Below are 25,619 nucleotides of genomic sequence, written 5' to 3' on the forward strand. Positions count from 1 at the left end.
TTGTTTTTCCATATATTCCTTTCCTTGCCGATTCTGATGAGAACCTCCTTATTTCTTATCAGTTCACTTAATTTTCCATCACCACATCTCAAGCACTTCAATTCTCTTCTTTTCCAGTTTTCTCCCAGTCCATGATTGACTCTCAGATAGTGCTCTGCTCCACACACACACATCCTCAAAAGTTTATTCCTCAAATTAAAGCAGATGTTCAGTACTAATAGGCACATTTTGGTCAGAAATGCGTTCTGTACCCGTACTAGTCTGCGTTTTACGTCCTCCTCGCTTTGTCTTTCATAAGTTACTTTCCTTCCAAGGTAGCAGAATACGTCTACTTCATGGTCCTCAATGTTGGTGGTAAGTTTCTCTCTAACTCTCAATCAGTTTTCTGTGCTCAGTAGGCTGCTAATTCCTTTCAGTTTGTCCTGTAATAATTCCTAGATTGACTTTTATATAGAGATTAAACAGTATTTTTATTTATTGTAGTATGAAAACAAATACAGATATACATCTCCAGTTACAGTTCCCTGATCAATTTGATTGCTTCATCCAATGCGTGGTGAATGTCCATTATTGTTCCTTTGTATGCTTGAAGAGGACAGTCAGCAACAGTATGGTGGATTGACTGTAAGGGGACACCACAGTCCCATCCTGCAGAACTATCTCATCTCCACTTGTGCAGTAGATAGCTACATCTGCCTTATTTGGTTCAAATCCAGTTGTTATCCTCCATTGGTGTCTAGGAAGATCAAATCCTTGTATCCATATGAAAGCTTCTGAACTAGATGTTTGTTGACACCTGATGGCTGCTCCCACTGGCTTTTCCATGAATGGTTGACACTGAAAGAGGACCCAACAAGGTTATTCGCTGTGCGCCATGATGTTTTTCTTGATTTCAAATGATGGTGTTCTGCTTCTGCAATATCTCGATGAACTGATAGCTGAGAATTCTTCTAAATGTTGTTCCAGACCTCCAGGAGAGCTATGATCTTAAAGTTGCAGGTGAGATTTTGCTGGGAACAGAAAGCCATAAGGTGTTTGTACACTAAATACATCCTGTAATTATTCGTATTGCCAATTGAGTTGCACATCTATCTTAGTGTGAGTGGTACTGATCCAGATCAAGCATCAGTATTCAGCAACAGATTATGATAGGGCTAAGGCTGTGTAGCTTAAAACATGAGCATTGGCTCCCCACAAGGTACCAGCTAGTTTATGTACACTGTTATTTGTCATTTTGACTTCAGCTATTGTACTTGAGAGATCCTGCTTGAAAGTTAAAGTTCTATCTGGTGTTATTCCTAGGTGTTTTGGTGAACTGCTGTACAGCAAGACAAGCCTCTGAATCTGACTTCTAGTTTATAATTGACCTATCTGTTGCATGGGTGAAATTCAGATATAACTTTTTTCTGAGATTTAGGTGGAGGCACCATTTCTTGAAACATACGTCAAAGGCTCCCTTGTCAATGGTAGAAGTGGTTTCAGCATCAGAAAAGTTGGGATGTTTTAGGTCATTTGCATATGTACAGACAAAATGCTTGAGGTAAACCATCATTTAGTTTAAATACTCTTCTTCTGTCATTGTAAGAATAGACCTCAAAGTATATATTGCTTAGCATGTTGTTAAGTATATCTGTAAGTTTACAACGTGGGATAACACTTGTGAATTTCAAAAGAAATCCTTACTGCCAAACAGTATCCTCAGCAGCTGATAGATCCGAGCTACTGATTTCTTTTCATACCTATTTTCGATATTAGTAGTGAGAGAGAGTACCTGATCATTACAATTTCTCTGTAGTCTGAATGTTGCTTCTGTAGGGACGTATTTGTTGATTACTTCAAAAATTCTATTGTTTTAAGGTGGTGCATAAGATCATTGACTTTTTTTAGAAAGTTTAATGAACACTACACATACACATAACAGAGGCATGAGTCATCAGTGGTATATTCTCCTTCACTATTTACAACAGTCTGCCAACACTGGGGTGAGTTTTTGATTTTCTGAATGTAGAAACTGTGTGGTTTTGTGGTGAAGAACTCGTTGAGGTCAGGTGAATGAGATGGGGTGTGAGATGATTTCTCATCACAAACTCTGTATAGTGTTTTTTGTCAGTCTGGCAAAATGGTGGTGGGTGTTATCGTGGAGTTGCATCACTTCATGCAATCTTCCTGACCATTGTTCTGGGATTGCATCTGCAAGACATCTCGGCTGTTGTCAGTAAATGTCAGCAATGATGGTTACACCACGGGGAAGCACAACACCATCGCTGTTCCCCAAGATGCATTACATTATCTTCTGTGGATGCGTGCAGATTTTTGTATGGGTAGTTGCTGCTTTGTTTGGGCTCAACTATTCCTTTATTTTCCGTATGTTAGCATAGAGACAACACTCCTTGTCACCAGGAACGATACAGATGATGAGGAGCTAGCAGAGATACACATATGGCCTCCCGCTGATTTTTGTGAGTTTGGCTTAGAGCTTGTGGTACCCATACACCCAATTTTTGAACCTTCCCCATTGCACACAAATGTTGCACAATGGTGGAATGACCACAGTTCATTACATTTGCCAGTTCTCGAGTATACTGACATGAATCATTCTGGATTAATGCGTTTAAGGATCTGCATCAAACACCAAAGGTCTTCTTAACATAGAGAATCACTACTGTCAAAACAATCCTCCTTAAAATGAGAAAGTAATTTTCTTGCCATACTTTGCCCAGTGGCATTATCCACATACGTGGCACAAATGTGTCTATTTGCTTCTGCTGCTGCTGCTGTCTCCCCTAAATTGAACTCAAGAAGAAGAATGTGTTGGAAATGTTTCAATTTCTCGACTTTTCACCCCATTTTCTAGTGTCCACAGCTCCATTCACTATCTTCTAATGATACTATGTAAACTGAAATAACAACAGTGAATTGTGAATAAAAAAATGACATTTGATAAATAAACCAAGAGCAACTGTATCAACATGCAATATAAAAATGCTACAAACTTATGCATCACCGTAATTGATCAGATGCTCAAGGAGTTTGTTTGTAACACTTAGAAGTGCTTTTGGACAGTAGTTCTCAATTTTTGTGTGCCTTTATTTGGTTTCAGTGTGGCTGATACTTTTGTTTTTGTTATCAGAAGTGTAAGATCTCCTGTTTGTATGGTGTTTGAGGAGGAGTCGGTAAGCCATTCTACTATAGCTGGTTTATTGTGAACTACAAATCCAGAGTGTATTCCATCAAATCCATCTGCTTTTCTAAGTTTCACACTTTTCATTGCATCTTTGGTTTCATCTTCTTAGAATGCATTGGAAAATTTAGAAGTATGTATAGCAGCTCTTCTCTTGGTCTTCAATTAAAATTTGATAACCCTTTTGAATTACTTGTCTTTTGTATGCTTGGAAACTGATACTAAATGTACAGCAAAATCATTCAAACTGATGGCAATTTCTGATCTTTTGATTGCAGGATTTGATGAAAGTGGTTTCCTAATAATAGACCAGGCTTTTCTGCTAGAGTGGGTGTATTCTAAGGATTCTGCTGTTCTCTGACAGGTCTTTCTTTGACCCTGATCCAAGAATTGGAGGAGACCTATTGCTTTGTCAGAGTTTGGATGTTACTCATATTCTCTTAGATATTTCTCATCCTCTGCACTCCAACCAGAGATATACTCTTTGTGCTATGTGGTATCCTGTAGGAATGCATCACTAGCTGCACCTTTAATAATTCCAATAAATTTACTGTAATTGTTGTAGGTGGGTTTGATCCATCTAACATTGGAATGTCAGCAATATTAGGAAAGGTGACACATTGGGCCACAGACAGGCATAACATTTAGCTCCCAGCCAAAGCCGTCATCAGAAAAGAATACACACACACACACACACACACACACACACACACACACACACACACACACACACACAACAAGCAAGCACATACATGACCACTATCTCTGACAGCTCAGACCAGAATGCAACTGTCACATAGAATGAAGATAGGTGTGTGTGTGTGTGTGTGTGTGTGTGTGTGTGTGTGTGTGTGTGTGTGAGGGGGGGGGGGGAGAAATGAGCACTGCCTGTCAGAGTGTAGAGGAGCAGAGAAGTGGAAAAGACTGGTGGGTGCATTGGCACAGAGTGGGGCTCAGTGATGATGAGGGGTCACAAACTGAGAGTAGGTGATAGGTCAGAGGGGGCAACACTTTTTGGAGGGTGGATGTGGGCACAGTAGGTTAGAGTTCTCTGCACCCAAAATGATTCCGGCATCAACCTACTGTCCCCACACCCTCCACCCAATAGTATCCGCCACGTTAGTCCTACCAGCTCCTCCCAGTTCACATCCACTCACCCTCATTGTGCTCCACTGTCTGCCAACACAACCACTAGTTTTTTCTCCTGTTCTGCTCCCCATCCTTCCTGCATAGCCTCCCAATGCAGCACCTGGGAGCCTTGTCTTGCTATCATCTAGTCCCTGCACGCTCTGCCAGGCATTGCTCACTTCTCCCCCCACCCCCAACCCTGCTATTTCTGCCCCCCTCCCCTTCCCATTCTGGATTGCTTCTGCCGTTAGAACGGAGTTCCGTTCTGGCTGGACATTGCCTTCTGGCTGGACATGGCCTTCTGGCTAGAGATAGCAGTCATGTATGTGTGTGGTTTTCTTACTTTTGTGTGTGTGTGTGTGTGTGTGTGTGTGTGTGTGTGGTGAGTAGCAGTTTATGTTTTCATAATATTGCATATAAAGAGTAGTTATTTTGGCTTAATTATATGTATCATCAGCTCTTGTGTAGCAAAATAGTAAAGAAATGAAAAGGATTTGGTAAAACACACACACACACACACACACACACACACCACTAGTATGCAATATGTTGGGTGTCTGCCTCATCTTATTTGTTACATCTTACTTGTATTAGACTTAACTTTACCTGTAGGGATCTGGTTGAGAGGACTGTTATTCCCCTTGGTTCTCATTAGAACAGTGGTTCCCAACTTTTTCAAGACCATTACCCCTGTGTACAGTCAGATTCAGCTAGTAATCCCCTCCCCACTCCCACAATTACCATCAGCATTTAACTAAACTTTAGAATGAGAAAAGAATTTCGATTGAACACTTTCATTTTTAAAATGATGAAAGATAATTTATATTTATTTTTTGTAGTTCTTTTATTAAACCATGAGCTGATGAGTCAATTGTACTGCTTATTTCCAACAACCTTTTTTTGTAAAATAATGAAGCATTTCTCAGTGCAGTCAGTGTGAGTGCTAACTACAACTCCTACTGAGGAAATAAGTTAACTCTTCATGTTGAAGGTAGATACTTGTTACATAATGTTTTCTCTGTGCCACTCCCCTCCCTGCTGGCACATGCTTCACCCACATGTTGCACCCCAATTAAACCAGAACAAATTAAAATGTGTGCACTACACTTAGGCCTAATATTTGTAAATCACTTGTTTGCCGGTCTCCTTACTTCTGAGCTGACAGAAATTGGAAGCCTATAGGCTGCCAATGCTTTGTACCTAACCACTTGCCAGTAATAATAATAATAATAATAACTCGTAGGCACAGGAGTAATTGCCTGCAGGAAGTTTTTGTGCTTGATCACAGACTTCACCTTCCCTAACAGCCAAGACTCTATTCTTTCTATTTGTTGTATCCAAATAGACTTCACACACTGCTGAACATACATGCACCAATCAATCAGGGAGGACACAGAAGGAACAGACACATTCTGGGAGGAGCTAGAAGATATCCTCTCAAAGGTACCCAGCAAACACACCAGTATATTGCTGGGGAATTTCAATGCCCAGCTGGTAAGCAAAGAAAATATTAATTATTATTGTATACTACACAGCTCAAAGGAGAACCAACTGCAGTGGAGAGGGACTAGTGGAGTTATGCAATCTGGTTCTAAAGCCAACTGCTTTCACGCACTTTCCCAAAAAGCAGGATAGCCAGACATCTCCAGATTCAAACCTCAGTGTTTTCCATATTGGCCATGTCGCCCGCCTTTGCACAGAAGGTGGAACAGGAGATCCAGAATGTAAAAGTTCTGATAATTGCCAATTTATATCACTACCTTCTAAATATTGAAGTTCGACTAATTCCAAGAAATGCCAAGAAGGTTACTCCCAGAAAAAAATTATAAGTTTGACGGAGACAAGGTAAGGAGCAACCAAGAATTCACCAACAAGTTGGAAACTTCAAATCCAGAGAAATGGGAACAACTGCAAGACACCATAGTCAGAGCAGCTAAGAAGACTGTCCCAACAGCTAAGACAAGATGTTTGGCAGAAATTGAGTTGCCATAAAAATGATGCAATGTAGGTCAACTTCTAAACATGAGAAAATAACATTCCTAACTTCTATAAAATCTTCAAGCACAATCTGAACAAATATCCCCCTGCCTCCACCCCCCGAGCCATCCTACAGCTCAAAGATTCCAAAGGGAAACTAGCCGTCAGCGATGAAGATGATTGACAGTTTCTAGTGATTTACTTTGAATGTCTCCTCGAGTGTGAGGTCTCAAAGACCACATTCGTTTATAAAAACAGTCCATACATCCACTCTGATTCACTCCTCCTACAAAGGAGGATGTCAGGAAGATCATTCAAGCGCTGAAGGACCACACTTATTACAATGGTCGGTCGGGCCAGACTTTCCTGTTTAGGGTCAGAATGCAGAGCTTAACCTTACCTTACCTTACCTTACCTTACCTTACCTTGCCTTGCCTTACTTTATGCTACAAGTACATGAATTTTACAATTCCTGTCTAGGCTTTGCAGATGATCTAGTGATCTTTTCAGACTCCCTGAATACAGCAACAAAACATCTTAACCAACTGAAGGCATAGGCAATGAAGGCTGGGCTTCAGATCTTCTTTTACAAGACACTTTGTGACAATAGGGTGTATACGACCCGGGAGATCCAGGAAAAACCCGGGAATTTTTTCATACGGGAGAAAACCAGGAATTTTTAGAGTTCCGGGAATTTTTCATTGTTTTAGTTTTCAGTTAAATTTTTGTAATTTTGGCTGATAAGAATCGATACTCCAACAAAGGATATCAAAGGATATTACTGTGTCCCTCTACTGCAGAATAAAACATGAACAATGGTCATGGGTGGGGGACCCGGGCTGTCAGCCACCGGTGGCAACTTCACGAGGGGGGGGGCTACAAATTCGTATTCTTGAAGGGAAAAAATAAAATAAAACTTCAGTTGAAAAGCAAATGCGCTACATACAGCAACAAAACACAGTGCTCATACAAGCGTCTGCCAGCAGCAAAATGTGTCACAAGGCTTTAGGAACACTATGCAATGGTCCATAACAAATTGCCGACGATGAGTGCGACATCACAACTGTTTACATTAAATTCATTCAAGCAGTTGCGACCGGGTTCATACACATGCACAGTTGAGTTGCGTATGAGTAGTACCTTCTCCCCCGCAGAAGTTTGGCTGTTAGCTGTATAAGCAGTAGCAGCAAGCAGCCAGATGCTACACGGAAAAATTTTACTGGCGCGCCCAAGCTGCCAGATTCATGCATGCACAACAGGCCCGGATGTAGAGGTAGGAGGAGGAGGGGGGGGGGGGAGAGGGGGGACCGGGCTGTCAGCCATGGGTGGCAATTTCACGAAGGAGGGGGGGGCTACAAATTCGTATTCTTGAGAAAAAAAACCTTGTTTCACAAAGCGCCTAGCATCCAGCGCACATTGGTCTAGCGATTATTCATATTATTTTGAAACGCATCCCTGTTGGTTTTTTTAAACATTTTTGAACACATTCCTTGTTGATTTGTGAATGAATCATAATTTGATGTTTGAATGGGTGCATAGTGTACATGATGTCTCTGCCAAAGGAATCCCGGTTGCATCTAGAAATAAACTTTCCTGCAGACAAAAGGGGACGGGACTGTACGAGCTGAGTGGAATTTAGCCGAACGGATGAATGCCAATTGCTGTTTTTGTGTGGTTGACTGGATTTGCACATGATCAGCTTTGTTATAATTAGTAGCAAAATCCATAGATTCAGACTACCAGAGTGGAAAGAATTGCAAACAGGAATAACAGATAAGAGAGATCACATATTATCTTCTCGGTGTCTCCAAGAAAAAGAAATTTTGACAGAAAAGTTTCGGCCAGATCGCTACCCTAGTAAGGGCCAGTTGTACAGTCTCCGGCTAGCAGCCGCTTACGTTCTTTGTGGAAGTAACGCGGAAAACGCGTTGTACGAACAGGTAATAACTAACGCCTGACCATAGAATAAACGCATGATAACTAAACCGATGATTGTGGCGGGGTTGGTGAAATTAACCGGAGAATGAGTCTTGACACTGGCAGAAATAGTTACAGAATTAGTGATGATGAGATTGTTTGTTAGAACGAGGAAGGAGAAGAAATGGTGGCATCACACAAATTATGGAAGAATGTGACAATTTCAAATTTAGATAAAATACGATAAAGAGTGCAAATTTTCTGAAAAGTTCTTGTTCTCCCGGTTACAAAAATCTCATCCAGTATTAATTGTGAGTTTTTTTTAAAGAGGGGCAGGATGTCAAACAAGCCGACTGGGAGCAGGGGAGCCACAACAGGACATTTCAGTTTCCATTGTCGTTAATATAATTGTACACATTTGAATTCCAAGAGCGTAATACAGTGATGTGTGATAGAAGAATGCTGTGTGAAGATGCGTGGCACTGCACTTTGGCACACGTAAGACCAAATAACATGTCTTACATTTTCTTGAACATATTTTCTTTATGTATCAAACTGTTCAGAAAGGTCTGCACTACAAAATGAACATTTTTTGAAAAGACAGTTTTTAAAATTTTTAGCGTCCTATCTCAAACGCTTGAGGGGGGGAGGGGGGTGTTCATAAATATCGTAGATCTGGGCCAGATGTGCAGAGTAGTCTGATTCTAGTGGGGAGGTGGGTAGTCTCCACATGACCCTTGTTTATGTTTAGAGATTTTGCTGTTTCCCCTGCTCGTGTCAAATGAAAACAATACAGATTTCTATGGCCGGAAGCTATCAAGTGAATTAAAATACATTCACATAATTATGAAGGGCTGAAATGTTTTTAGTTTCAGAACTTATTTCCACCTTTCTGACAGTCAAGCATTAATCGCCTTGCAGAACAATGAAGTTATTTTTGTCGGTTTACTAAAGAAACTGGGCTTTTTATTAATATTTTCTGCTGAGACGGTCAATTTGTTTAAAACGAAGTGTTTAATTCCGAACTTTTGGATAGTTTCAACTGTTCACTGAATTTCAAGTGCTCGTTTTCACCTTCTAGCACGTATGTCATTATGTCATAATAAAGAACCAAGTGTTGAGGCCTACTTCATTGGGAATCTGGACACACGAATGTGCACTGCAAGCCGAATTATACATTTTAGTATGCTTCATTAAATTCCAATGCTCTTGGAGTATCCTCTGATGTCTTTTAGGACATAATGTAAGATCTTTTAATGTACGAACGTACGGGTTTCCTACATCATCGTAGCTGCGCAAGTGCGGTGACACTTGTTATCTGGTGCTCTCTGCCAACTGCTGAAACAAACCTATTTTTAACAGGTCGTGGGAAAGTATTACAAATGGTGGTTTGAAAAGCGTTATACTTTCAAAGTAAATTTCCTTTTACACAAGATGAGCTATGTGCGAGAATGTACAATGAATTTATTAAATCAAAGAGCGTTTGACTCTCATTTAAAATTAAATTCTTTGAGGACGAGCCATTTAGAAGAATTTCGAGCCCAGAAGATAAGACATTTATGTTGTTATTAAACATTTTACTGTCTCATTTGTGTGATGTATCTTAAAGGGTTACATGAGCAAAAAAATCAACATTATATGTGAAAGCGTAGCTTCTCTTGCAGCTTATTAATCTATAAGTAGTGGAGAGCGGGTGTGGTAATTACAATGATAAATAATCACTCGCACTTCCGTCATTTACTATCGAACACTTTTACTCTCACATTGTATACACAATGTATGTAGCATGGAGCACGTACTACAGAGAACTGATCTGGCAAAGATACAGTTGTTTTCGCTGCGGTAGGGTAGTGTTGTTATTGGGGGGTGAACCAGTGGTTCTACGCCCCCACAAACCTTCGAGACCAATATTATATATGAAAGCGTTGCTTTTCTTGTAGCAACACTATGTATTTTAATTTAAACCATTAACTTTTCCTATTTGTGTGTTTGCGCTACTTAATCATGATATTGCTAATTGACTGACTACATCATGTATTCCATACTCTGAATATTCACTGTCCACAGCTGGCGAGATCACGTGTCATGAGCTGTGACTGGCTTATAAAAGAGCACTGCAGTCTCAATTCCAATGCTTTGGAAAGTAACATGCAGTATTTGGTGGAATTCCCAATTGTTATGGTCTTCAGTCCTGAGACTGGTTTGATGCAGCTCTCCATGCTACTCTATCCTGTGCAAGCTTCTTCATCTCCCAGTATCTACTGCAACATGTACATGTTGCTGCACTTCAAAGATCTTTCAAAACGTGTTGTCCCCCCAGTTTCATTTCCTTAAGTGCCGAGAAATTCTACGCCGGTGTATAAAACCATAGCCATTCAAAGGACTGATAACTTTTACAGTTCCAAGGGAAAGTATACTGGCATTTAACACGGAAAAAGTGTATTTTCACCTGGGAGAAAATGTATTTTTAACTGGGAAATCCAGAATTTTTTTTCCTTGTCTGCATATGTACCATCGACAAACATAAAACCAGCACCAAGAGAATGAGAGTTCGGACAAGGCAAAATTAAGCTGGTAGTAAAATTTAAATATCTATATAAATGGTTAATGTCTAACCTGTTAGTGAAAGAAGACTTGATATCACCCATTTACAAAATAGAAATGGCCTATAGACTAACAACAGGTATCTACAATAAGAGGTTGATACCTTTATATGTCAGAATTAGACACTACTCCACTGTTGTTATACCAAAGATTCTACATGTGGAAAGACTCACAATGAACAAGAAAGGTCTAAAGGAGAAACCTGAGGCCAAAGAAAGAAAGAGTTTGAGGAAACTCTTGGGTCCATCAAAGAAACCAGCAAGTACAGAAGGCTTCACAACTGTGAATTGTATAAATGTATGGAGAAGATAAGGGACACAATTTGGAAAAGAAAGATTGCCTTTTATGCCCACTTGACCTGAATGACCCCAGGATATTAACCCACTTTCAACATAAGAAACCAAAGGGGCATGGTTCAGAAAGTTGAAAAAGATTACAAGAGCAAAAATTTCTCCTAAAGATATCTCAGAATGTGATCTGTTTAAGGAAAATTTTTTAACACACAGTTTTCCAAGGAAACCTGAAGCTGAAGACAAGAAAGGTGTGGATCCAACAGAGAAAAGAACAACACCAGAAAGAAATGGTTAAGCATTGGGTGGCAGCTAAAGCTCAGAAAAAGAAAAAGAGCTGAATTCTCGAGGTCTCTGTTTGCCGAAACTAAGGAAGAATGTGACGAACTGTGTAGGCCCTACTGTGGTGTAATGACCAATACATAGTGGCTGTTGTTTTGTGCTGTCAGCTAGGTTTTATAGTGTTGCAAAGTGGATAATGAAGCAGTTTCTAGTCTCTCACCAGAACTACCTACAACTTGGAAAAACATTTTCATGAGAAAAGCATATGTGATGTAGTTGTTGTTGTGGTCTTCAGTCCTGAGACTGGTTAGATGCAACTCTCCACGCTACTCTATCCTGTGCAAGCTTCTTCATCTCCCAGTATCTACTGCAACCTACATCCTTCTGAATCTGCTTAGTGTATTCATCTCTTGGTCTCCCTCTACGATTTTTACCCTCCACGCTGCCCTCCAATACTAAATTGGTGATCCATTGATGCCTCAGAACATGTCCTACCAACCAATCCCTTCTTCTAGTCAAGTTGTGCCACAAACTCCTCTTCTCCCCAATCCTATTCAGTACCTCTCATTAGTTATGTGATCTACCCATCTAATCTTCAGCATTCTTCTGTAGCACCACATTTCGAAAGCTTCTATTCTCTTCTTGTCCAAACTATTTATCGTCCATGTTTCACTTCCATACATGGCTACACTCCATACATATACTTTCAGAAACGACTTCCTGACACTTAAATCTATACCTGATATTAACAAATTTCTCTTCTTCAGAAACACTTTCCTTGCCATTGCCAGTCTACATTTTATATCCTCTCTATTTCAACCATCATCAGTTATTTTGCTCCCCAAATAGCAAAACTCCTTTACTGCTTTAAGTGTCTCATTTCCTAATCTAATTCCCTCTGCATCACCCAACTTAATTTGACTACATTCCATTATCCTCATTTTGCTTTTCTTGATGTTCATCTTATATCCTCCTTTCAAGACACTGTCCTTTTCATTCAACTGCTCTCCCAAGTCCTTTGCTGTCTCTGACAGAATTACAATGCCATCGGCGAACCTTAAAGTTTTTATTTCTTCTCCATGGATTTTAATACCTACTCCGAATTTTTCTTTTGTTTCCTTTACTGCTTGCTCAATATACAGATTGAATAACATCGGGGAGAGGCTACAACCCTGTCTCACTCCCTTCCCAACCACTGCTTCCCTTTCATGTCCCTCGACTCTTATAACTGCCATCTGGTTTCTGTACAAATTGTAAATAGCCTTTCACTCCCTGTATTTTACTCCTCCCACCTTCAGAATTTGAAAGAGAGTATTCCAGTCAACATTGTCAAAAGCTTTCTCTAAGTTTACAAATGCTAGAAACGTAGGTTTGCCTTTTCTTAATCTAGCTTCTAAAATAAGTTGTAGGGTCAGTATTGCCTCACGTGTTCAAATATTTCTACGGAATCCAAACTTATCTTCCCCAAGGTCGGCTTCTACCAGTTTTTACATTCATGTGTAAAGAATTCACGTTAGTATTTTGCAGCCGTGACTTATTAAACTGATAGTTCAATAATTTTTACACCTGTCAACGCCTGCTTTTTTTGCGATTGGAATTATTGTATTCTTCTTGAAGTCTGAGGCTATTTCGCCTGTCTCATACATGTTGCTCACCAGATGGTATAGTTTTGTCAGGACTGGCTCTCCCAAGGCTGTCAGTAGTTCTAATGGAATGTTGTCTACTCCGGGGGCATTGTTTCGACTCAGGTCTTTCAGTGCTCTGTCAAACTCTTCACGCAGTATCATATCTCCCATTTCATCTTCATCTACATCCTCTTCCATTTCCATAATATTGTCCTCAAGTACATTGCCCTTGTATAGACCCTCTGTATACTCCTTCCACCTTTCTGCTTTCCCTTCTTTGCTTAGAAGTGGGTTTCCACCTGAGCTCTTGATATTCCTACAAGTCGTTCTCTTTTCTCCAAAGGTCTCTTTAATTTTCCTGTAGGCAGTATCTATCTTACTTCTAGTGACATAAGCCTCTATATCCTGACATTTGTCCTCTAGCCATGCCTGCTTATGTGATATGTCTCAATTTTATTGTCATAGTTGCATAGTACAAAGTATGTTGTACTGCGTAGATGGTGCAAGGAAGGTATCGGTACATTCATTTCACAAGCTGTAACCTCCACCACATTGTGTCATGCATTAATGCCAGTATTACAGTTTTATCAATTAGTGATAATAATAATAATAATAATAATAATAATAATAATAATCTTTTAAAAATAATGTGGTCTCATAAGTGAAACAATTTAAACCCTTTTGCCCCTCAGAAATTTTCGTGGTCCCCCCCCCCCCCCCCCGTCAACTGCATGAGAGTATCCTTAATAATCTAAACAATGAAACTCCTGTCAGTCAGTCAGTGAAAGCTTGAACACCCAGCTGATAAGGCCATATGGAATGCTAATACTGCTGACTGCATTCTCTGCTAGGCTTGAACACCCAGCTGATATGGCTATATGGAAGGCTAATACTGCTGACTGTATTTTCAGCTAAAAAAAGATGCCATTACCTTTATTTTTGAAAAAAAGAACACTGGGTGAATATTTGAGAACACCTGCCCCAGCCTAGGTATGAACAGTAAGGGTCAGAAGTGACAGGAACTCTGAAGTTTGTGTCTGCTTACCATACTGCTGTGCAAAACTTGAGGACGAAAGTAAATTTAACATGACGTGTACTGCCATGCAGCATAGATCTATGAGACTTGGGTCGTACGTAGAAAGAACTGCTACAGTATAGTACAGAAGGTAAGGCTAACAGAAATGACACTTTCATTCAAAGAAAATAATTACACTGAAGTCAGTGTGAATCATTATGGTCCCATGGGCATTAAAAAAGGCAAGTCATAATTCTTAATAGGGTGTGTGATTCGTTATGGATGGCACGCTTCTTAACATGCTTCCAAGGTGGCCAAAAGATTCCTAAGTAGGGCATTTGGATGTGCTGCAGCATATCTGCCCAATGCATCCCACACTTGCTTGATGGGATTTTAAGTTGGGGGGGATGAGAAAGGCAGTCCATTCACCAAATATCCTCTTTTTCCAAGAGCTCCTCCAACTACACTGTTCGATTCAGTTTCAAACTGTCATCCATAAAAATGAAGTCAGGGTCAAAGGCAGCCCAGAAAATACGCATGTGGGAAAGGAATACAGTATTGCAATACTGTTGACCAATGGGTGAACCATATTCAAAGATTTGGAGATCAACCCATGCATCATTATGCCTATCCACACCTGGCGTACCAAAATGGCCATCTTTCAGAATGTTCCTGGGCACACTGCATACCCTCTTATGATGAGAGGTGGGAACATGTAATGTCAGTGTATAATCCCCCTTGTGCAGGAACTCACAAACATCTCAGTCATTGACTTAGAGAAAGAATCAAAGAATATGGGAACCTGCATAATGATGAACATAATGAACGACTCAGTTTCAGACTACTAAAAAGGAGTTTTTTTAACATGGCACTTGTGACCCAATACATAGTTTCAATGTTTAGTCACTTTAAAGTTGCCTTGGCCTTAATGATGCATTACAACAAATGTAATCTTGACACAGGTTCTTCTCAAGTGATCTGTAGCATCGCCACATATGGGCATATGGAGATTCATGCGCACCTCAGAGTATGTGTTAATTGTTTTCTACATCTACATCCATACTTTGCAAACAACTGTGAAGTGCATGGCACAGAGGAGCTCCCATTATTAGCGTTTCTTCCCATTCTATTTGTGCATGGGAGTGGATGCTTAAATGCCCCTGTGTACACAGTGATTGTCTAGTGTTATCTTTGCTGTCCTTGTGAGAGTTGTTGTATATTCTTAGATTCCTCAATTAATGCTGATTCTGAAAACTTCAAAAATAGGCTTTCATAGAGTACTTGGTGTTTATCCTATAGGTCAAACAAACATGTGACTATTAATGCTGTCCTCCTTCTTATATGTTTCAATATCCGTGTTAAACCTCTTCACTATGGGTCCCACATAGTTGAGCAATATCCTAGGATGGGCCTTATTAGTCTGTTATGTAGATTAACTACATTTTCCTGGTATACTACCAATGAACCAAATTCTATCACCTGCTTACCATGACTGAATCTTTGTTATGGTTCCATTTCATACCCATGGTTCCATTTCATACCCTCAGAAATGGTTACTCCCAGATATTTTTGTAAATTGACAGTTTCCCAATTTGAAATGTATCAAGAAATGATGAATATTTGTGCAGTTTTTTTTTTTTTTGTTTTCAGATAGTAATTCATTGCAGATAAATGCTTTAACTGCTGTCCATGATTTATCAGCTGGAGAATTTCTCTGTATTGTAAAGAGCATTTTAAAACTACCTTACCATGCATGAAATCCTTCTCCAATGGTTTTCTTTACGCAACCCTTTTTGAAATTTTCCAGTCATGATTTGTTCTCATGTTTCATGAATTAAAGTTAATGATGACTTCTTTGCATGCCTTTTCTTTGTTGGCCAAAGTAACCTTAACAGTTTCTCCACTTTCAGTTATGTCCTGAAACTCACGCCATACGATTTCTAGCTGTAAATCTTTTTCTGCTATGGAGACATATGAAGAGTGCACCTTCTTCTGATTACATACCTCTATTTTTACAATGTGAAACCATTAATGATAAATATTATGTATCTACAACATACAATTAATATTTTTGGCCAGTGTGTGCAATAGTGTTATCAATAGCTGATTTAGTGGTATTGCCCAATATGTTTCATGCCAATTTCAATCAACTCAGAATCTCATTCATTGTTCCAATTTTAATATTGCCTAATAAAACAAATTTATGAATCAGGTTCAATTTCTGAACTATGATCAAAATTGATCTGCATTCTTATTTTCCTACACCCATAAAATCTCTAAGAGGCCAAGCTATAACAAAAATTAAATTATAAAATGAATAGTAGAGCAGAACCTATTAGTGGTGAGGCAGCTGGAAAGGGATGTGCACTCCTTCAGTAGTAAACATCTCATAAATTATGTAATTAGGGAACTAAACTTTCAGACAAGCTCCCCTCGCCTGTGTATAAAAGATACTGATCTTAAACCACTGCATACCCAGTGTTAAGATGTTGGCCGACCGAAGTGGCCGAGCGGTTCTAGGTGCTACAGTCTGGAACCGCGCGACCGCTACGGTCGCAGGTTCGAATCTTGCCTCAGGCATGGATGTGTATGATGTCCTTAGGTTAGTTAGGTTTAAGTAGTTCTAAGTTCTAGGGGACTGATGACCTCAGATGTTAAGTCCCATAGTGCTCAGAGCCATTTGAACCATTTTTTTGTTAAGATGTTGTAGCCTGTGAGGAAGGATGATCTATTATACAGTTATGTACACGTAAAATAATAGTGTGTTCTCTTCATATAATGTTTCATGATCTTTTAAGCTGATGATTTATGGACTTCATCCAACAACTCCTTTGTTCTCCATCTCCTGCTTTGAAACTGTAATGCAATCATGTGTATCTATTCTCTAAATGCCACTGTCCAATGGAAGCACCCCATGCAAGGGAAGCACTGACACTAAACTCAAATTCAAGTGAAGTAGAGCTCAAATACAAGCCTGGTTATGCAGGTTTAGATCTCCTATGGTGTTCCTAAATTACTTTGGCCAAATTCCGGATAGGATTAATGAAAAAAGAAACATGGGACACAAACAGCCATACAAGGCAGCATGCTGATAACTTTTTTTTAATCATGCATTCAAGAATGATACCCCTTTTTCTTTTTACAACAGTTGGTCTTAGGTTATGCTGGTATATGTATTGAAGCTATTATTTTATGAAGTATGCCTTTTGTAGAGAAAAATTTGGTAAAAATCTACAAATCTGGCACTAGTAAGCATATGTGTATATTCTCCCTGTGGAGTTCTTTTAGTAATACTGTCTATCCCTTCCACTAGCTCCTGAACACTTATGGCACAGCCTACAGTCAATAACTCCTTATGTATAACAACAAATCTGTTTGCAACTTTCTATGAATAAACTCTGCCATTCAAATAAAGGTCACTTTCTCCACTTACACCTTGATTAAAATAAGAAAAGACACTTTCGAGCATGGGAGAGGGTGATGTTTTTGGTTCATGTTTGCTTGGGCCTTTCCGTTCTGGGTATGTTCACATGCTTCCTATTAATGTGCAGTACTGCAGGGTGGTAATAGTATTATCACTTTCCTGCACATTTTCGTAAGTTTAGGACATTCCATTGCATAAAATGAACATAACACACAGATAAACAACACAAACTAATTGCAATTGTTATGTTACGGCTGTGGGCATAGTTTGCAACTGAGGTAGCAGAGTTTGACAGCTGTGAACAGAATAAATGATGTGGCCATAGTCATTCTCTGGTTGTTGCTATGGTACCTGTACTGTAGTCAACTAGCTGTCAGTCATTTAACTACCAGTTTTTGTAGCCTTTTCATGGACAGTGTATACATGGATCTGGAGCATGAAATTGAAGCTAATACTTTAATTCAGGATTCACGTTCATATTTGCTCTCAAAGAGCTTGCTGTTTTTGTAATTTATTCATGCACTCAAGATGCTTTTGATTTGGAATTTATCATCCAGTCTTCTAGATGCAGAGATCTTATAAATAATATGTGCTAAATGTGCTTGAGAGAAAAATCTGAATTTGAGATTAATGACCAAAGTCTTCCTTTATTATTTAAGGAGCAAAATGTTAAAGTACTGAGAAATTGCCCTTGAAAATATTGATTTTGAATGAATTTTGAGAATTTACATTTTTCTCTTTACAGGATCCATATTACAAAAACTAAATATATTTAAGGAAATTCCATGTGATACAGTTCCAAGTGCACATTCTGATACTAAACTGAAAATAAACTATGACATTTATCTTCCAACAACAAAATTTAAGAAATCTTCACCATGCTTACCAGATTATAGGCTGTGCATAATTGGGTAAGTTAAGTTTTTTATGCTAGTCGTAATTATTTGAGTATACTTTCATACAGCTCAGTTTTTTAAACCTAAGCTCACATGATACCTATTTGTTTGTTGAGATATTACCCTAATTTTCTGTATTGAAAATGAATGAAAATGTGTGCTTCAATAATGATGATGTCCTGAGTACTAGCAATCCGCAGAGGTTTCTCATGGGTAGCACTAAGTATATTTAGCCGGATGCCTTGTTTATAATATGTAGTATGTAAACAAATCTTCCTCGTAAAAACTTTATCAAAATCCTGAGGAAAAAACATGGTGGGGGAATATAATTTATAATAAGCACGGATGAATAAAGTAACTTTATTTTGTGTAGCTCTCACAATGCCCTCAAAACATATTGTACTGTTCTACTTGGCCTCCTGTAAACAGCATTCTTTCAAAAAGCTGATTCTAATGTTATGGTGGCCATATTGAGCATTAATTGACTATGATTGTTTCAGAAATATGAAAAGGTTTTTCAGAGACCACTACCAGCCACAAAATGTGTTGACACATCAGTTATTGAAGCAATATGGTGTGAAGTATAAACCTTATTTTCAGGCTACACTGGCAGTACAAAAACAATTCACAAAAATACATATAGATATTAAAGTGTTTTTTAAAATCTTGGTGTCTGTTGTGGTCATCCTGTGGAGAAAGTAAAGGATAACATAACAAGAGGGAGTATGTACTTCATATGTCGATTTGCAATTCACATAAAAAATTTAAATAATCTCTTATTTGGTTCATATGAATTGGCAGTCTTTTTGTGTTTTGTTCAGTTACCTCCATAGCTATTTGCAAATTTGTGAACCGTGAATAGTTCCAGGAAACCATAGTAATGGAGGTAACTGAACACACCACAAGAAGATACCCATTTCATATGAATAGAGTGAGTGATTATGTAAAAAAAATGTGAACAGTAGACTAGGATGCAACACACACACAAATGCAACTCTCACACACATGACCACAGTCTCTGGCAGCTGGAGCCAGACTACGAGTAGCAGTGCATTATGGGAGAGGCAACTGGGTGGGGGATGGTAAAGTGCTGCTGGGGGCATGCAGGGAGACGAGATGGAGCATAGGGCAGCTAGATGCAATCAGGAGGTTAGATGGGGAGTGGGGAGAGGGGGGGGGGGGGAGTGGCGGGAAAGGAGAGAAGTAAAAAAACTGAGTTTGTTGGTGGAATAGAGGGCTGTGTAGTGCTGGAATGGGAGCAGAGAAGGGGCTAGATGGGTAAAGACAATGACTAATGAAGGTTGAGGCCAGGAGGGTTCAGGAATGTGGATATATTGCAGGGAGAGTTCCCTCCTGCGTAATTCAGAAAAGCTGGTGTTGATGGGAAGGATGCAGATGGCACAGGCTATGCAGCAGTCATTGGAGTGATTGACATCTTGTTGGGCAACATACTTAGCAGCAGGGTGGTCCAGTTGTATTTTAGCCGCAGTTTGTTTGTAGCCATTCATGCAGACAGACAGCTTGTTGGTTGTCATGCCCATGTAGAATGCAGCACAGTAGTTGCAGCTTAGCATGTAGATCACACGACTGGTTTCACAGGTATCCCTCCCTTTGACGGGATAGGTGATGTTTGTGTGTGATTGGACTGGAGTAGGAAGTTGCAGGAGGGTGTATGGGACAGGTCTGTCATCTAGGTCTGTAACAGGGATATGAGCCATGAGGCAAGAGTTTGGGAACAGGAATTGTGTAGGGATGAATGAGTATAATGTGTAGGTTCGGTGGGCAGCAGAATACCACTGTGGGAGGGGTGAGAAGGATAGTGGAACGAAGAGAGGTAGTTGAAACCCTGGCAGGCAATGAAATTCAGTTGCTCCAGTCCTGGGTGATACTGAGTCATGAGTGGAATGCCCCTCTGTGGCCGGATGATGGTTTTGGGAACAACCTGTAAAGTCCTTAGCGAGACCCTCGGTGTATTTCAAGAGCCGCTCATCACTGCAGATGTAACTGCCACAGGTGGCTAGGCTGTATGGAGGGGACTTGGTATGGAATGGCTGTCAAAACAGAGGTATTGGTGGTGGGTGGTTGGATGGTTGGTAGGTTTGATACGATACGGACAGAGGTACTCATATAGCGTTCTTTGAGGTGGAGGTCAACATTGAGGAAGGTGGCTTGGTGGTTTGAGTTGAACCAGGTGAAGTGAATGGGGGAGAAGGTGTTGAGTTTCTGGAGGAATGTGGATAGTGTCGCGTATCCTCATGCACTTTGATTTTATGTACAGTTTATGTTGCATAGCACTTTAAATAAACTATATGTTGATTATTGTTGCAACCCCGAAAGATAAAATGTGGTTCTCGTTACTGGTTTCTGTAGTTGAAAATTTTAACTTTGTGCCCACTGATCTATTATGTGGGGATACGCACAACACTAAAAGATTTCCTGCTGTGAATGTATGATCTTTAATTTGCAAGACTATGTTCTCATAATTCTGATCTGGCTTGTTAGAAATGGAAAACTGTATCATTACTGTAACTGATTACGAAATTAAACATGTCTTCCTCTACTTTCGTCTCTGAAATGCACTGAAAATTACTCTTATTATACACACAGAAGTTACAGTATACAGTGTTTACCAAACATAAAGGCTGCAGTGGATTTTTTAATATTTGAACGCTATTGATTTCCACGGCTAACACAAGAGCATGAAGCTAAAAATGAAAATTGATTTTAATGTTATTAGCCAGACCAGATTTCAACACAACAGTTTTTGATATCACACAAGTGAAGTTTTAACGCACTGATTTACGTTAATTGTTTATGTCACTGATATTGTACATGCAATTGCCCACGTCCGTCTGAAAACAACATAATAAAATCTATAATTCTCCTCTGGGATCTCTGGAAAGCTGAAAGAAATAATTTTAATGTACCATTACCTGCCTGCTTAGTTGCGAGAAAACTGCTTTCATTCAATTATAGTTTGAATTTGGCGCAGCAGCGGCTTCTGCAATCGTGGCACAGCACTGCGTCACGGAAAATTCTAAATTAGCTTTTTTATACATCAGCATCCAATGGCGTCTTTGTCAATAAAAGAACAAAAGAAAGCTAACTAAGCATTCGAGAGAGCGCCACAGGCTGTTACAACATTCACGGCTACAAGATGACAGAGAGAGTAATATCTAAACCTCCACTATATGTAAGCAATTTAATATGCTAATATATATCTTTGTTATATTTTTAATTATCATTGTATGCTTCGGTTTCCACACTCGCCAACCATAGATGTTATTTGTAAAATGGTCATACATAATATTACACAAACATAAAAATGAAAAATAATTATTTCCTTTTTTACAGTATTCAAATAATCAGTAACTGTTCATACAGAAATGAAATATAGAAACGCAGATCTTTTTAAATTTTTTTTCACATATATTACACCGATTTTACAAATGTCTTGCCAGGAGACATCTCAATAGGGTGTCCTCACTCTCAATCCAGATCATGAAGATGTCATCAGTGAATCTGATTTAGGAAGGATTTCTCTAGATGGCCCAGGTTGACATAGGGTGGTGCCATGCAGGTGTCATAGCCGTAACCTTGATTTGTTTGTAGGTAAAGCCTTCAAAGGAGAAGTAATTGTGGGTGAGGATATGGTTGGTCATAGCAACTAGGAAGGAGATGGTTGGTTTGGAATCCATCGGGCATTGGGAAAGCTAGTGTTCAATAGCAGTAAGGCCATGGGCATTAAGGATGTTAGTGCAAAGGAAGGTGGTGGCGTCCTGGGTGGTTGGCTTTGTGGACTTTAGGAAGCATGTAGAAGGTAGGAGTGCAGGGAGAGGTTCTGGGATGGGCCTGAGGATTTGAGGAGAGACTGGAGATCCTGTTGGATTTCTGGAATGGGGTCACTGTGGCAGGGTTTGTAGGTGGATGAATCTGACAGCTGGCAGAGTCCTTCTGTGAGGTAGTACCTGCAGTTCAAAACAACAGTGGTGGAGCCTTTGTCAGCTGGCAGGCCTTGTTGATTTGTTACTGCAGCATCAAAGGTACAATTTTTTTAAAATGAAAAGCTTCAGTTTGCTTTTGTTCTACAATATTACTTTTATTGTTAACCGATTTTTGGCTTACAAGACCATCTTCAGGCATTTATATAATGTCTTAAGATGGCATTGTAAGCCGAAAACCGGTTAACAATAAAAGTAATATTGTAGAACAAAAGCAAACTGATGCTTTTCATTTATTATATGTTGTTCTACCAAGAACTGACAGAAGATTCTGTTAACATGGTACAATTTTTGATGTTTGATGTGTTTCGGTGTTGCTTGGACACTGATAATATGTGGGATTTTCAAGTTTTGATTCTTTGAATTGAATTACACAATTTCTGTTCTAATTGTGCCATACTCAAATTTTAGTTAGTTAAAGGACATATATCACAATATAATTGTGAAACTATTTAAGGAATTCATGGTAGTATTTTATTTTTCAGCACTGGCAAACTATCTATAGGCCACAATTTGTTTTCATTATGCATCTATAAAATTTATTTGCATAGCAGCTTCAGAGCAGTATAACTCCATTTTCGGTGCAGACAATCAATAATCATTCAGAATGAAATTTTCACTCTGCAGCGGAGTGTGCGCTGATATGAAACTTCCTGGCAGATTAAAACTGTGTGCCCGACCGAGACTCGAACTCGGGACCTTTGCCTTTCGCGGGCAAGTGCTCTACCAACTGAGCTACCGCAGCACGACTCACGTCCGTTACTCACAGCTTTACTTCTGCCAGTATCTCGTCTCCTACCTTCCAAACTTTACAGAAGCTCTCATGTGAACCTTGCAGAACTAGCACTCCTGAAAGAAAGGATATTGCGGAGACATGGCTTAGCCACAGCCTGGGGGATGTTTCCAGAATGAAATTTTCACTCTGCAGCGGAGTGTGCGCTGATATGAAACTTCCTGGCAGATTAAAACTGTGTGCCCGACCGAGACTCATAATCATTCAGTTAGGCTTGTGCAACCTGCACCTGCTGGTTCAGTGCATGCTGCCCCAACATGTAAAAGCCTCAACATGTAATATACCTGATTTAGAGATAGGAATGTCATCATTTTTTTTTTTGTGTATGTGGAAAAATGTGTTGGAATGAATTGTGTAGAATTTGATAAAATGTAATTTTCTGACTTTCTTTTTCTCCCCTATTTTGCAATAATACAGAACAAGCTGCCCTTCTTTGAATTTTTTTGGTGTCCTCCGTCAACCGTATCAGGTGAGGATCCTATATTGTGCACCAATACTCCATAAGAGGACGGACACGCATAGTGTATGCAGTCTCTTTAGTACATTTGTTGTTTCTTATGTATTTACAATTTTTACACCTTTATATATACATAACATGTTGTTGTTGTTGTTGTGGTCTTCAGTCCTGAGACTGGTTTGATGCAGCTTTCCATGCTACTCATAACATAACATATCACTCACCCCAATAAATTAGTTCACATTGAGATAGATACATTGAGGAAGTTTCTGTGTCTCATCATTGTTCACATTAATCCCAATACATGACCAAATGAAGTGTTGATCTGCTGCAGTTATACACGTCATGAGAGATAGCACGTTATCAGTATTTTTCTAGTTAATTGAAAGTGGCTCTCTGTATTTTACTGGCAGTTGAAATGGATCTGGTTCAGCATGCCTTCCTTCCATCATGATGTGAGTATCCACTGACGTGAGGGCTCCTGTGTATTAAAAACAGTACTTCACACTTTGTTTGAAGTGATATTCATACCCAAACTTAAATTGAGTAGCTTCACTGAAACTAACTTGATCTCTGGGTGTGAATACTGGTGGTTTCGAGATTAATGTGTTAAGGTTATCCAAATTTCTGAAGACACCTCTTTTCACAATGGTCACAATAAAATTTTTCGGACTTGCAGATTAGCAGATTGTACTATTCTGGTCATTCATCTGATGTGTATGCTATTAAATGTGTGTTTTTTGCACAGACTCAGTGCAACCAAAATCATGATTGCAAGGGCCTCTAATGTGACTTACCACAGGGAAATGCTGGACACATTCCGAACTTCTAGCAGCAAAGATCCTTCTAAAGCAATAAAAGCACAGTTCTCTGCCTGTCCCTTGCAGCTATCTGTAATTATGTGAAAATGTTTTGTTTGAGGGTTAGTTACCTTGAAGTAATTTATCAAGTAGGCCCCAACTTCATCTGAAACTCCTCCTCCATCTTTCTCACTCCATGAAACATGTATCCCTTATTAGATCCACCATCTTGAGTACCATAGTTACAGGTCCATAATTTTCTATTGTAAAACACTGGACCAACTGTTATTTTAGATGTGGAATTTGTTGCATTAAGATTCTGTTTAGTCAGAGCAGTTAAAGATATTGTCATATTTTCCCCACTGTCGGTCTTTCTGAGATGCAGTTTGTATTGTTGTTTCTTTTCTGTAACTTCTACTGCACATAATTCTGGGTTATTCATCACCATTAGAAACACATCAAATTTTGAACACCTGTTATTTTTGGCAGTCTGAAGTCTATTTAGTTTCAGATACTATAGGATCATGCCTTTCTTTGCAGCATTCTGAGTATTTATCTTGAAATAAGGATACAACGGTAACATTGCATTCCAAATACACCATGTTGGGGTCTTGTTGCCTGCTGTTCCTTTTGTACGGCATAAAGAAAATTTTGACATTTATGTGGATAGTTTCCTTGTTTTCCTCAAAGGAAAAAGGCATTTCAGTTTATATTTTCATTCCTAACTCGAATATTGCAACAAAATTGTATTTGGAGCAAAAGGGAGACTTATAGTATAATGTTACATACGAACCTGCTCCATCGTCTTTTGGAACATGAAAACGCAGCTTCATTTGCTGTTGTAAATTCCTCACCATTCTTGCATGTTTATATGAGTCATGAACCCTTAGGGAAGCTTCCTGGCCAATCACTACATCCATTCCACGTAGGGTTCCTGCCTGAACAGTCTCGTTGGGTTTGGAAGACATGTACTTCTGAGCAGCATTACGCTGACATTTCACCTCCCTTTTTTTTCCTGCCGGTCAGTATTTAGCCTTTTTTTTTACTTCTGTGGCAATTCTTCAGTTACTCTGTTTATTTCAAGTGGTAATATGAAGAGAAAGGAGTCACAGAACTCACATGAATTATAGTCATAAGCCTCACAAAAAATTGCAGAGCACAAGACAAATATTTGCACAAGTCTGTTGTCAGTGGAGGTGCACTATTACAGCATTAAGCTGTCATTGAAA

At 39.3% G+C, this 25,619-nt stretch overlaps 1 protein-coding gene across 2 annotated transcripts in view; it reads left to right on the forward strand.

Moving 5' to 3' along the window:
• Window positions 1-25,619, forward strand: part of LOC126162551 (uncharacterized) — a 157,022-nt gene that overhangs the window by 120,736 nt on the left and 10,667 nt on the right. For both annotated transcript variants that reach the window (XM_049919133.1, XM_049919134.1), the window contains exon 6: window positions 18,189-18,354. In XM_049919133.1, coding sequence (XP_049775090.1) covers window positions 18,189-18,354 — 166 coding nt within the window. The remainder of the gene's footprint in view (window positions 1-18,188; window positions 18,355-25,619) is intronic.

This window comes from Schistocerca cancellata, chromosome 2, assembly GCF_023864275.1.
Source record: "Schistocerca cancellata isolate TAMUIC-IGC-003103 chromosome 2, iqSchCanc2.1, whole genome shotgun sequence".
NCBI classification, from domain to species: domain Eukaryota; kingdom Metazoa; phylum Arthropoda; class Insecta; order Orthoptera; family Acrididae; genus Schistocerca; species Schistocerca cancellata.